The sequence below is a fragment of the Zosterops lateralis genome (assembly GCF_965231275.1).
Source record: "Zosterops lateralis genome assembly, chromosome: 5".
Lineage (NCBI taxonomy): Eukaryota > Metazoa > Chordata > Aves > Passeriformes > Zosteropidae > Zosterops > Zosterops lateralis.
Genome location: NC_139766.1, coordinates 59,096,829 through 59,111,826, shown reverse-complemented (window position 1 = coordinate 59,111,826; position 14,998 = coordinate 59,096,829). Strand labels below are relative to the sequence as shown.

Below are 14,998 nucleotides of genomic sequence, written 5' to 3'. Positions count from 1 at the left end.
TTTGGTTGGGTGTTGATTTCCTTAAGCACTGCTTGATTACAAACAAGGCCCACCTGGATTGTTAGCAATCATACAAAAGACAATTGTCCTTAGGAACACCTTAAATCCCAAGAAGTGCAAACAGCACAACTTAAAAGCTTCTCTATTAACAGACTACTAAAACTTGAACTTGCAGGATCTGGAAAACCTTTATTCAGCAGTTCTACAACCACGGGGTCACTCCCCACCTACCCCCATCCAAATCTGTATAATTCCCATCCAAACATACAGTTTGATAAAGGAAGCACTTTGTGAGGGGTTTACCATGCAAACATTCAGCATCCTGGACTCCATAATCACATATTTCCCAGTTCACTGTGAGATGCTACTGGTCCTCTTCTTGGTGGTCTTTTATTACAGAAATTGCACTCCTGCTGCAGTTACCATCTTACCTGCTGCTTCCTGGTGCCTCTTGTCTTTCAGCATTCCCAAGGAGAGAATAAATAAGCTAAGGTCACCCTATGCATTCTTACAGTTACTGTTTTACAGGGCTAGTCCAGGACAAACCTAGAAATCTGGAGTATTTAAGTGGGGCAAATAGAATAGGCTCCATTTAGTGAATTTATCTCTGTAATTTCTGTCCACAACTCAGACAACAACTGCTGACAGCAAAAGGGGAAATGCTGACACACACACAACACACTTTCATAGAACAGACGAGTCCTACGTGGTTACTCTGGTTTTGATTTCCAACTGCAAAGGAAAGATAACCCAGAAGCTCTTCAAGTCTTGATTTCTTCAGTTGCATCAACAAAGAAGAGGTTTTTGCCTGAACAATTCCATTCCAGGTTTTCAATCACAGAAAAAAAAAAAATCTGACTTTTCTGCATTGATGCAAATGGAATTCTTTTCCTAGATATATGCAGAACGCAAAAACATCAACAAAACTATTCATATGCAGGCTGCAGTAAAGAGACTTGTAGCTCAAACTCGTGTAACTTTTACAGGAGGCAACAGAGCACATCCTATTCCCACTAGCAATTCTCATTTAAATATCTTCTCAAGGCAGCTATTAACAAGAAAATCATGCCTGGGACATAGCTGCTCCCAGCTCCCCAGTTACTACTAGGGGAATCCAGTGCAGCAGAAGGCATTAAATTTTTCTTCTCCACAAATTAGTTTCTATTTAGAAACTACTTATGTCTATTTGTGAAGCTCTGGAAACTAAAGCACTGTGGCAATGCAAGCTCTTCACAAATTATTCCAGGCTCCCAGTGTCAGCACAAAGCCCCCAGTGGCTCGGGATAAAGTGCTGTTGCAACTCCTGCAGTATCATCATTTGGTGAGTTTGATTACAGCAGCAGTGCAGGGATGCATCTCGATTGCTATCTGCCCTGAGCACAGAGCACAGAGCGCTGCACGCTGGAAACTGCGGTCTCCACGCAGAGCACTCACAAAGCAGGTGGCAATAGTATCCTGGTTCACCATATTCATGGAGCCCGAAGACTCCTGGAAAACAGCCAAAGCTCAGGGACAAAGCCCGAGGGTTTCCCAGAGTCAAAGAAATGTGGCCAAAGCAGCTTTCGGATGGGCAGCAATGTGCTCTAGCCCGATATCAAGTCCACCAGAAAAATCCAGAATTAGTTAAAGCAGAAACGTAATCTAAATTAGGACATTAGTAATTAGGTCAAGCTAATACCAAAAACCATTATGCAAAACGTTGTGAAGAGGCCAGCAAGGCCTCCGGGGCCTGGGGAAGACACTTGAACAGCAGAAAGTTAGCTTACTGTAATTAGTGATTTTGAACAAAAACTTTCTGCCAGATTGACCCATTTAAAATAAATAGAACTTCTTTAAAAAGATATGCATAAATTTAATGCACGCAAGACTGAATTTGACAGAATAGATTTTTAAAGAAGACAGAAAAAGACAGAAACACCAAAGGTAGCAAGAAGCTATTTCACATTCCACTGACTAAACTGCAGAGCTTATTTCATCTGTGCAATGGATTAAAGCTTCTTCCTTAAGGCTCATAAAGAACTTGATGACTGCATGAAGACAGAAGCTATCAGTGCTTTAAGCTGCCAACTTATCTAGCAAGAAATAAAAGGTCAGAGCACCACGTCAAGTGAGAGAGCTCAGAATGAGTGCAGGTTCACCAAGAGGTGGCAAGGCAAATATACAGATAGTGAATGAAACCACAGACAAAGCTCATTTTTATCTGTCATCAGACTTCAATCTAACACATGCCAAAAAAATAACATGCTTGATGATTTTCAAAAGAGTGGGACTTCTCAGTAAACTTCAGCATCTGAACGTACACCTGACTAGCCACTGAATACTGTACCAAACCAACACTACCTCAAAAAAGAATTGAGCAAACACTTCATCTTTGATTTTCCTCAACCTCCAATGTTCAGCCAACACAGCAATTTCAAAAGCCTTCTCTTCACTCACACTCATCTTCAAAAAGATTACTGGAGGAGTGAACCAAAGCGTGCTGATTCAGCTTGCATTATAATGATCCATTTTTGTATCACTCTGCAATGTCCAGCCTCTGTGGCAACCTTGACATGCCATCCACCTGCTTCCCTGATGCTTTTGACTAATTTCATTCTATTCCCTAATCCGCAGATGCTGTTCCTGAGCCACTCCATATGGCCCCTGGGTTTCTGTGCTCTCTGCACGGCTGGGTCAGGCCCACGGTCCATCCAGCCCAGGACTGTCTGGCAGAAGCAGCACAAAGCACTACCCAGAGACAGCAAAGCAACTGCAACAGAAACCTGACTCCCTCTCCTCTGTTACCAGACACCACCCAGAAAAATCTGTCATTGAACTGATGTGTTCCCCTCTAAAGGGGACTTCTAAACCATGCCATGAACATATTTTGACCAGGCTTCCATGTAGAACAAACTGCTAATTAAAAATTGTCTAACAAACATTAAGATATGATATATGTAAACGCCCAGTTCAGCTTTGCTGTTTCAGCTTTACTTTATGTTTATACAGAGTCTATATATGCCAGTACAGGATGACAACCTTGCTGGAAAACACACAGCATGTTCCCAGGCTTTCACAGACACTTGAAATCTCTTGAAATCACACTGGACACGAGAAGCTATAAAAGTATGGCAACTTAGTGGAAGAGTAAGCAAAACTGAACACTTTCCCATGCAGTCTTTAAAATCTTGTCCTCAATATTCTGTTGTCTTACATTGTGTTTTAAGTTGCAGCTACAGAAGTGAGTTGATACTACAGCCAAAGTACAAACCAGCTTCTCTTCAGAGCCTAGACAATTTTCTTCTAAATTGTTGCATGCCTAATTAAAGACTGCCATTACCACCTCACTACATTCCACAGCTTTCTCAGCCAACCACAAAATTTCCCTCGGTTCCTGCACATACTACATGGGGTGATATTTCCACTAACTACAAACTAATGTCCAAGTTGCATCAACACCTGAAAAAACCCAATATGCATCATTTCAATAAGTAAAAACCATGCATGACCTCTAAGACAGCTGACTGTTCAATTTAGTATGATTTTTTTTTTTAACAAACCCTACAAGCCTGACCCAGCTAAAGCCACAGACTTACCTTATCATCTGTACTGTAAGTGGACAGAAGTGACTGAACTAGGATAACTGTAGCCAGAGGTGTATTTACTGGGAAGCTACTAAGGAAGACTGCATCTATTAAGAAATACACAATATTCACTGATATTCTAGGAGCTACTTGGTTACTCTCACTTGTCATCAGCATTGATAAGTTTATGTAGAAAACAGAGTCTTAAAAACATACAGTAATGTGATGAAAGGAATGCATTGTTATAAAAATATTCATGGTGGATTTTTACTACTGCAATACATTTAATTCTATCAGCATTAGCTTATGGGGGGTTTCTACAACATGATATATGCTAAATAAGTCTGACAAGAGATAAAAAAGGGGAAATTAGAGTTCATAAAAACCATTATGAGTTAGTGTTCTAGTTGCATTAGTGTGCCAAAACCATCCAAATTAGAAACCTGACGTATCAGCATGAAAATAATCTTCAAGAACTTTTTAAAGTTAGGTTGATTTTTTGTTTGTGGTTTTAGTAAAGCCTGGCAGAAGTGAAAAAGCTGACAAATTAAATTTAGAAAGCAATTTTAGCCTCTGCTCCTCAGATCCCATTATTTTTCCTCCAAAGGTGATAAAAACTTCTGTTTCTTTCTCATTTACACTTTGTCACTCTTGGTGAGGATCTCATAATCCATGAACAGAATCAAAAGCAATAGCACATTCTCTTCACCAAAGAGAAATTTGAAAAAAAAAGTCTTTGCAACACAGACTGAGAGGAAGAAATTGAACCAAATCAAGTAACAATCTATATCATATTCAATAAAACAATTCAAAGTGGCAAAGCTCTTTAAAACAAAACTGGCTTAGAGTTATTTTAAGTTAGTAACAGATCCCACAGTAAGTAATTTATTTTTCCATTCTATCATCTTCTGCAACCATGAGTGGCTTTTATTTTAATAAACTAAGGGAGGGTAAATATGAGGTAATGAACAAGAATTCACCTGATTTGTATGCAAAGGAAATTCAAGGAGTTATTGCTGCTTGAAGTCAATTAAAAATAAAATTCATAATGCATGAGGAATATATATCCATAGTTTAGCTAATCTGTCTAAAAAATTAACAGAACAGATTAACACTTGAACAAGAACGTGCTTTCAACGTTTTCAACAGAATAATCAATTTCTTCAAAGCCCCTATTTTCCTCTTCGCTTTTAAGAGATGCTGAAATATACAAAGACATTCAACATGGGCCGGGAAATTGTGTTCATTGAGAAAACTGACCCAAACAAAGCAGATCAACTCGTCTATTTCTAGGAACAGAATTTCCAAAGACAACAAAAGAACACTAGTAAGAGTTTTGATGCTAGAAGTGAGTCACTAAGCACTTTGTTACACTGCTGGACAGAGAAAATGTCAGAGGTGGCTCTCCAAGATCCAACACTGCTGAAGTGAACAACTTATTTGCTCAAGTAATCAGAACTATAGAGGCTTAAATTTCTTTGGTAAGCAGCAAATCAGTTACTGTGCACTTTAGATTTCTGACCTCCTGAGTCTTTCACATATAGAATGTGACCATTTCAAAGACAAGAAACATCAAGACAGCACTTTGGTCTTCTCCTGATAACCTCCATATGCTACAGCAAGTTGGAAGAGCATAACTAAGAGCACCATGTTTTCTCAAGAAATTAAAATTAGGGCACCTAACATCCCTGTTTAAAAAGTAATCTCGTCATATTTGAGGGCGATTATGCCATAAAGAATAAATATGCTAAGTAAGCCACCTTTCCACCCAGATTTGCCCAGCCCTCCTTGCACTCTGGCCTAAAGATGCCTCAGCTTAGGGACCAAACAAACCCCAGGTAGCACAGGTGTCCTCTTTCCAAATCAGGGGAAGCAGCCTAGCAGAGCTCTGCTCTCACCCCTGGTGCCTGCAGCTGTGAGTCACCACACAGAATGAAACCAAACAGGAGGGGACACTTGGGCCTTAACCCCATCAGGCAACAGCAGATCAGGGCGTGACTGTCATACCCCCAGCTCAACCTACACACACCTGAGGAAACACTCCCAAAGCCATTGGGAAACAAACTACCAGAAAAGCCAGGGCTAAGAGTCACCTTTTCAGATAAAAGTTACAGATTTTCTGTACGCCCACACAGAGAAAAGCAACTACACCACTGCTAACCAGGACTTGGCACACCTTAAATTCTGGTCAGTGTGATTTCAGAGGTATTAATTGACAAAATGGTTGCACGTAACAAATGAACACAGGCAGAACTCCGAGACAAATGAATGAGCATTGATTTGAAGGGAGACTTCATATCCATCATATCCCAAAAAGCTACATTAAAAAGTCATCTTCAGAGTTTTTGTTAAAAAAAAACACCCCAAACTAGAAAATAATGTCTTTCTGTAACAAAACCTATGAGTTTGTTGGCTGGTTTGATTTTTTTCCATGCATTTCAGTTTTAATAAAGCCACTAAACCTTGATACATCTTCCAAAATACTTGATTTGCCAGCTAGCTGATGTTTTCCTGGGACTGAGAGAAATCAAGAGGCCTACTGTTCTTGCTATTGCTCCAAAATTTGGATTTTGTTCTCACATATCCATGCAAAGTGTCCTTACTACCAAACTGTGGGTTGTGTCATGATACTCAACAGCTGACAAAATAATGTGGGGCATGAGCATGACCTTTAGCCTCCCACATGTAGCCAGGTGTGCTGAAATGGTTGAGGAATCTTCTCAGAGAGGTCAGGGATGCTGTTTCACTTGCAGAAAAAGTGAGAACACAGTTCCAAAAATTTCCAATGCCAGAAAGTCTCCCCTGTCTATCTGGGAAATGAAGATCCAGGAAAATACAGTCCACAGTTCAAATTCTCCAGACCTCTTAAATCTAAAATCAAGAATACTCTAAATCACGCTGAAGTTTTTGCTTCTCTCTTGCTCAAACTGGAGCAGAACAGGAATCACAGGAATCAAGGAGCTTTCACACTTTTAATTACTCTGCTGAATAATTATTCTCTTTCCACTGCTGCCATAAAACACACCTCCAGCACCCCACTCAAAAGATCACACTAGAAACAAAGTAAAATTTAACATGCTCATGAACAACTTCCCCTCAGACAAGTGTGAGGGGAAATTCTAAATTATTCACCAGAATTTCCTTTTGAACCTCATGTCCGTATATGTGAGCACTGGGTTTAGTCCAGGGCATTGTCGAGTGGACTCCAAGTAACTTAAATCACTTCCTCATACTTGAAGCATCCATGAAACCTCTGACTTGCACTTTGTCACTACTGCCATTCCCCTGTATTGAGACTTTCATCCAAACAAACTAGGGCACTACACTGTAAATACAAAAATATTCTAAAATAAATATTTATATTAACCCAAGAAGATAACACCGAAAAACATGAAGCAGACACTGTACACAAATACTTAGTGACCACTAAAACTTGCATGTAGCAAAGAGTACTAACAACAAAATAACTGAAATGCAAACAGCATAAAAAACCAGTATGACTTCTGCCTCAACTTTCCTTGTTACTGAGCTTTATATTATTAAATGCTCTCACTTCCTGGTTTGTCAGAAACCACATTGTTTTAGAGTCAGACCTGCTCACTCAAAGGAAGAAGGAGGAACGATAATTGTTTTAAGAGATGTTTTAAGACCTGTGGTAATAGCAGAGTATCTTTGTAAACTTGACAGTTTTTCTCCCAATGTTTGATCTCCTGCATCAAAGAAAATTATGCCATTTAAAGCAATTGGCCCAAGAAGTTTAATAGTATATATTCCATTTGTAGCTTCAACAAGGGAAAGTTGTACCCTCAATGTTTAGTGTGATCTGTTATGAATTATTAGATACAGCCACACAGTGTTCAAAAAACAGCAGCAAAAACATAAGTCCCTAATTCATTAATTTAAAAAAGGACACTGCAACCATATTCTACTCTTCCCAAAAAGCAGACCATGTAAAACACGCTTGAATGAACAGCTCCCTGACACCCTCACCCCCTGCACATGCAACATGAAAGTTCTGCCTACTTCCAAAACCAACAGGAAGCAAGAAAGGATGTAAACATCTTTGAAAAACTGCTTTGACTTAAAACAGTGTGTGTGTTTTGATGACACTTTGAGTTACTAAATTAACATTTAACTTTCTTGTTGAGTACACCTGTTAAATGTTTAAACACAACAATACATTTCTCAGTTCTAAATGAAGCAACAATTTCTCTGAGGAAAACAAAGGAGGAGGATGCTTACAGTTGTTTCAAGTATAAGTGTGTATATAAAGAGGCTCATATGCTTTTTTCCCCAGCTTTTGTGGTAAGTGAAAAGAACGTGGTTGAAATCCAGCACAGTGAAAGTGCAAGCATGTAAAAAATTATTAACAGGACAACAGCATCCAAAAACCTGCAGATTCTTCTGCATACCCATGCTGTTCTTTCTCCTAATTCAGGAAAATCAACTTACCAGGTTAAACACAGTGTCAACTATGTCTCTGTTGGACACCTCGCCGACTTCCACCAGTCCTGTCAGCACGGCGAATTTCATCTTGATGCCTCGGATGGGCACTCCTGGATTCAGAGGCTGCAGCACGCTTCCCCCTTCAGCAGCATTTCCTTCTCTTCCCGCTCCTCCTCCTCCATCATCACCTGTTGGCTGCACAACTTGTCTGCCCTCACTCGCCATGGCCAGTTCCCCGCAGGCTGCGGCTTCCAGCGCCAGCTCCGCGCGCTCGGCGCTCCGGGAAGAGCCGGTCAGCCGGGAATGTGAGAGGGGCTCCGGCTCCCTTCCCTTGGCTCCGGCTGCCGGGCGGGCGGGGAGGATCGCGGCTGTGTCCTCGCAGGCGGGAGGCGTGTGTCAGCGCGCTGCCCTGGGGCAGGTGCCGGCGGCCCTGCAGGACGAGCCGAGGTGTGTTTCAGCCCGCAGCCCGCCCCGGCCCGGCCCCGCAGAGCTCACGCCTCGCCCCGCGGAAGTGCCCCGGACCCGCCGCCTCCGAGCCCCCACCTCAAGGGTTTCACCTGCTTTTTTCGGGGTTCTTTTCTCCTAATTCTCTTTTGTTTTAACCTATGGGGCCCACGCTTCTCCTCCCCGCGCGGGCGCTGCGGGCGCGGCCCGGGCTGCGCTGGGCACGGCCGCGGGCAGGTGCAGCGCCCCGCCAAGTTCGCACTCACCGCGGGCTGCGCAGGGCGCGGGCTGCCCGCCGCGCCGCTCCGGGGCCGGGAGGCGGCTGCGCTGCCGGCTGCGGGCTGCCCTGCCTTGCCGCTCCGCCCGCCCGAAGGCGCCTCAAGTTCCAGCCGCCGCCGCCGCTGCTGCTGCTGCTGCTGCCACCTCAGAGCGCGGTCCCGGCGAGCCCCATCTCCTTCCTGCCGGCGCGGCCGCTCGCTGCCGCCATGACAGCGCGGAGCCCCCGGAGCGCCTGCGCGGGCCGGGCGCGGGCGGGGCCGCGGCGCGGGGCGGGAGCGGCTGCTGCGCACGCCCAGGTGAGCGCAGGTGAGCCCAGGTGAGCGGGGCCGCCCTCCCGCCGGACCCTCGGGCCCCTCGGCCCGCTCGGCCTCCTCGGCCTCCTCAGCTCCCTCAGCCCGGGGACGTGGCTCGCCCGTGGGGATGCAGCGCCCGCGTGGTCCCGGCCGCTCTTGGGGCTGTGAGCAATAATTTAGTTCTCCCAGAGTATTGCAGTGTTCACTGAGTTGCCAGGGAAGGGGCCTCTGGAGGTCATCTGATCCATTCCCCCTGCCAAGGCAGGGTCACCTGCAGCAGGGGACACCTCCAGGTGGGTCTGGAATGTCTCCCTGGGCAGCCTGTTCCAGTGCTCTGCCACTCTCAGTATGAAGTTCTTCCTCATTCTGAGGTAGAACTTCTTGTGGTTGAGCTTATGGCCATTACTCCTGTTCCTGTCGCTGGGCACCTCAAAAGTATCTGGCACCATCCTCTGGGCACCCACTTTTGTGATATTCATGTGTATTAATGACATCCCCTGCAGTCTTCTCCAGCCTGAACAGGCCTGGCTCCACAAAAGGGATACTCCTGACCCCTCATCATCTCCGTGTCCCTTGGCTGAGCCCCCTCCAGCCGCTCCTTGTCTTGTCCCGGGGAGCCCAGAACCGGACACAGCCCTGCAGGCGTGGCCTCACTGGGGCTGCCTTCTGTAACTGTTCAATAACACAAGTCTGCCCTTCTTGAAGCGATTTTCCTTTGGCAGGGGTGGTTTGGGAGAAGAGGGTGGGTTTTTTGTTTGTTTGGGGTTTTTTTTGGTTTGTTGGGGGTTTTTTTAATAATCAAACCCAATGCAAAGAGCAGCCCCCAGCCGGATGGGGGAGTCGCTTTCGCGGACCATCCCCGGAGGAAAACCGCGGCTGTGCGGAGAAGAGGATGTTTGGATGCTCCAGCTCCTGCCGCCGCCAGAATGATCCCGGGAGGTGCCTGAGTCGTTTCCACCACCCAAACCTGCAGCACGGGCAGGAGCGCTGTCGTTCCTCCTCCTCCTCCTCCTGCTGCTGCTGCTGCTCCCCGGAGAGCGCAGGGGGCGCGAATGTGGGTCATGAGAGACGCCACCCAGACGTGACGAGCTGAGGGAAAAGGGAGCAGGATGAGGGCAGGAAAACTCACTCTCCCTGCAGGTGAAAAGCCTGTGAAGGCGGGCCGGTTGTTTCGGTTTCTCAGAGCCGCTGTCACAGGCGCTCCCCAGCCCCAAAAGGTCTCCCCGAGGGGGCGGCGGTGCCAAAACCCGGCGCCCCAAAGCCCCCGCCGAGCCCCGGGGTGGGTGGCGAAACCTCCACGTACAACTGGGGTAAAGCACGAGAACTGCTGCCCTTCTTGTGCTCCCTCCTGGGTGACGTGAGCTACAAATGGGCATCAATCCTATCTCTTTTGTTTGACCTTTTACATGAATTTATTTGATATTAATCCGAGTGTCTGTTAATAAAGAAGTAGGAGGGTCTGCTCCTCTGAACTCGTCTTTCAAGGAGCCTTCAACTGTGCATTTTTAAAGAGACTGCCTGTGTTAATAAGGATTAGACACACTCCTAAAGGCTGTAGGGTTTTTGTAGCAGCTGTTTAACACAGAGACAAATGTTTGAGGTTTATTAACGATGCACCGCAGCCAACGTGGCAGCATCAAAGATTTCCAAAGGAAGGATCATCTCAGGAATGTGAACATAACCTGCAGACAGATAGATATAGAAAACAAATATAAGCATACGTACATTTTAACGCTTCACATCCTCTGTGATATAAAAAGCTGTCATTTATGTAATTTTATGGAGGGAATGGGAATGAATCTTTAAACAGGTAAAAATTTCTGTGTTTTGAAATCTGGTATTAAAGGATTTCCAAGGAGGACAACTGGCATTTGTATGGGAAATACAAATTTCTCCTTACACTCGATACTGCACCATGTTTGGGACAGAACCATTTGGATGTACCCCTCCCAGACTGTGTCTATAGAGACAAAAAAAAAAGGTAAAAGCAAACTCAAACCGCAGTTTTTCTGGAAAATGCTCCTCTGAAGTGATCTGCAATGTTCCTTATAAGCATACCAAATATGATTGCAATTATTTAATAATAATTATTATTATACTAACTGGAGTATTACTATTAATATCACCATCCTATAAAATTTTAACTTGCCTGTGGCCTGATTAGAGAATGCCATACTTAGTATGTGTAGGTATCAAATTTCCCGTGGTTTTGGGGCAAAAAGTACGAGGCACTCAAGACAAGACACATTCCATTATAATGCCTGTTCCATTCCCTTCCTACGTAATTTTCTCACATTGTTACTTTTATCTATAGAGTGCATGTCAAGACTAGAACATTTCATAGCTGATCTCCCATTTGAATTTCCAAGTCCTAAGAAAAGACTAAGCTCCTTTTTTTCCTTTCTTTTCTCATTTTCCTTGGTTACATACATACACATACATTATTAGGGAGTGATGGTAATCTCTAATTTGAGCAGCAAACATCTGCAGTTTCCTCCTCAGAATAAGAAATGTTTAGAAATGTAATGTTGACACAGCCAGTCTCTGCAAAGCTACAGTGATCTTGTGTGGCTACACACACACTGTGTAATCTTGAAATTTTAATCTTAGGGTTTGCTGCTGCCAGCATTTCCCATGCATGTTTTGGATTCCTTACATCTACTGCTTGAGCTTCCCTGTCTTTCTGAGTCATCTGTAGTTTGCTAAAGTATTACCTTTCCCTCTTGTAAGGAAGATACAATTTTTATTTGAGCCTTTAAACCGGTTAAGTACAAACACATCAGTTTTATCTGCCTGCTTTTATGTATTCCCTCTCTCCATGGTCAGCCTTTATGGTTTCCATCAGGCTATTCTCCACCAGGCAAAATCAGAAATGAAATAATGCTTGGAATTTTTTATACACCTAGTGACTTGGAGTACGTGTTCTGTTTGTGGCCTCTCCTGTTATCCAAAGAGAATGTAACATTTCTTGTTAATTTTTCTGCTTTCTTCTTTGTTTTAACATCTCACTAGAAAGAAAATAAATAAAATACAGTAATTGCAAAAATCCAACTTAATGGGTTTCAGATGTTTTCCTCTAAACTTCATACTCCAATAGCTAGCAAATCCAGCTTGCCAGGGAAAGCAGCATTGTCACATTGAATCCTGTCAGATCTTCCTGTATTTCCTTACAGATAAATAAATACTCCCTGACTGGCCTTGATTGTTAAAGGCAGTGAAGGATGTGCATTAGTCGAGGCCAGTAAAGTTCAGCAAACTGCCAGTTTAGAGTTCCATAGACAATTGTTTAAATTTGATTTTTCAACCGGGTAAAATCAGTGTTAAATTCTTCAGCTGACCTGTTGATCTCAATTTGGGCTGGGTTTATGTTCAACCAACCATGCCAAAAACCCATCACCAAAGATCTGGAGAAACAGACTAGATAAGATTAAATAAAAGTTATTTAAAAGATAGCTGAGAGTTGGAAGTAAAACCTGCCGTCCTGAGCTTCCCAAGTGTAGTTACAAGTCCAGTGCTGGTTCTTCCTCCCACAAGGAAACTGGAAGTGTTGCACTAAGGGAATAAAAAATGATAGAAGTTTTCTGTAAAACTTACACTCCAAAAGAAACATCAGAAAGCGTGGATTAAAAATGAACTTAAACCAGATCCTGGGAATGAACTCCACAAGATCTTAATGGAAAGTACTAGTAAAGTCTCTAAACTCCATTTTAAGAAAAATTATACTTTCTCTTTAAATAATCTTTAAAGTATTACCATAGATGCTGGTTTAGAAGCTTTATTCAAATCCTCTGAACCCTTTATTTATCAATGGCCAGACCTTTTTGGGGGATGCTGTGTCCAATTCTGGGCTCCTCAGTACAAAGGGCACATGGGGACACTGGAGCAGGTCCTGGAGCAGGCCCCAGAGACTGTGATGAGACTCAAGCATCTGGTGTAGGAGCAGAGCCTGAGGGAGCTGGGGAAGAGGAGCCCTGGGGGTCTTTTCAATGTGCATTAATATCTGGTGGGGGAGTGAAATACAGCTGCTGAGGAACAGACCCACTGCCAGCTCCATTGCATCTGTTGTAAGAGTAATTTTTGGCAGCTGGAGTCATCACCCCTTAAATTGCTGCAGATGAATCTAAGCAACACTCAAGGATCAGATCTTTTACTTAAAAGTTCCCATTTAGTTCATATAGGATAAGAAAGCAAGGATCCACAATAACTCATAACTTTCTTCTGCTTTCACAGTGCAACTAAATTGATGTTCAGTTTTGTCAGAGTCTGAGGGGCCTTCATGACACCTGGCAGTGGCACAAAAAGTTTTAAACTAAGTACATTTTAGCAACTAAATACTCTGCCTTTAAGCAAAAGGAGGGAAGAGAAATAATACATAATTTTGTAACTTTTTATGACCAAATGCCTCTTAATCTTGAGCAATGAATGAGAAAAAATGGCTGCAGGTTCTGCCAGGGAGGTTTAGATTGGATATTAGGAACAAAGGGTTATCAAGCTTTGGAATAGGGTCTCCAGGGTAGTGGTTGTCACCATCCCTGGAAGTGTTTAAAAGATGTGTGAATGTGGTACCTGGGGACATGGTTTAGGGGTGGGATTGGCAGTGCTGGGTTAATGGTTGGAGTCCATCATTTAAAAGCGATTTTTCCAACTGAAATGATTCTATGATTCTGTGATTTAGAGCTTCTTTAAAAATCCTTGACTGGATATTAAAATTCAAATTTAAAAACTGCTTTTAAATACTGTTCACCTTAAATATGAGAGGTCCTCCCAGTTTCTACAGAGAGCATAGTCCTTCAAGACAGCAATGTTATCGCAAAACAAAGATCAGCCTTGCCTAAAGAGAAAGCTTGCTTTCTTTTTGATTAGGTGTGAATGTTTTTGCAGTATGTGTTAGATGGCATTATTTCATTTTTTAGATATACTTGGGTGCATTTTTATAAAGTAAGATTTTACATTTTCATAATGTACTTTTAAAAACACATACTTTTTCTTATTTTTTTTTTTACAAATGTAATCAGTATACCTTCCTCATTTGTCTGCATCATGTGTTCATGATTGGTAGATCACTGCTATCAGTGTTCTTAAAAGCACTGAATTAATAAATGAATGTCTAATGAGTCTCAGCTAGGTGGCACTGGAAAATGCACTTCAATTCCCTAAGGAATTTATGCAGGCACTGAGCTGAAGAGGCTGCTTCACCTAATTTCTTTGATTCTCTTAACCTAGAAGAAGTCTTCAAAATGTCAGTGTAATTCCTTACACTATGCAGGTTATATCAGGAAATATCTGAGGAGCTGTTACCACAGCAAATTCTGAATAAATTTATGAAACACTGCATTGTGCTCTACTCTTAATGAGCAGTCTCTACTTTTCCTTTTGATTCTGCATCCTTATTTTGTTAGCCTTTTTTTCCACTCTTACATTTGCACTAAAAGATGTGATTGTTGTTGTTGTAGTCCTTTTAAGAATCCACCTTCTGGCAGCACTGAAAGAGACATTTGCTTTGTTTTCTGCTTTGGTAGTAAACCCTACATTGGTTTTGGGCAACACAAAGGTGCCTGACATCAGCAAACAGAAGACACTACAAATCATGTTTCTTCACTTGGGCCCTGTTCACTGGAAGCCAAATTTAAATTCACGAAGTCAGATATCTGTGCACTTGCAGAGCATTTTGCACCTGTGCTCACCTGCCTTGCTGTGCCGCATCCAAAGGATTTTGTCAGCCTGTTGTTTCCAATCCTTCCCTCATCACATTCAGCTTGCACTGCAGTTGTTTTTCATGTACTGTTCAAACTCTCCAGCCAAGCCTGGTCCATCCAAAAGAAGCATAAGATCCAGAAATAGCTCCACATTAGAGTTTTGAGAGGGATTATGAGAGGTTTTCTGCATAAAACTCTAGTATGATCTCAGAGGATGTTTTGAAATCCCCAACAAATTGCTTCTCACAGAGGCTGGATTAAGATCTGTGGAGTAAAT

The 14,998-nt window shown here is 43.1% G+C and overlaps 1 protein-coding gene across 3 annotated transcripts in view; it reads right to left on the bottom strand.

The window, feature by feature from the left end:
* Positions 1-8,234, bottom strand: part of LRBA (LPS responsive beige-like anchor protein) — a gene marked incomplete at its 5' end in the record, with an annotated part of 363,200 nt that extends 354,966 nt beyond the window's left edge. For all 3 annotated transcript variants that reach the window (XM_083862452.1, XM_083862454.1, XM_083862453.1), the window contains one exon: positions 8,016-8,234. In XM_083862452.1, coding sequence (XP_083718578.1) covers positions 8,016-8,234 — 219 coding nt within the window. The remainder of the gene's footprint in view (positions 1-8,015) is intronic.
* Between the last annotated feature and the right edge of the window lie 6,764 nt (positions 8,235-14,998).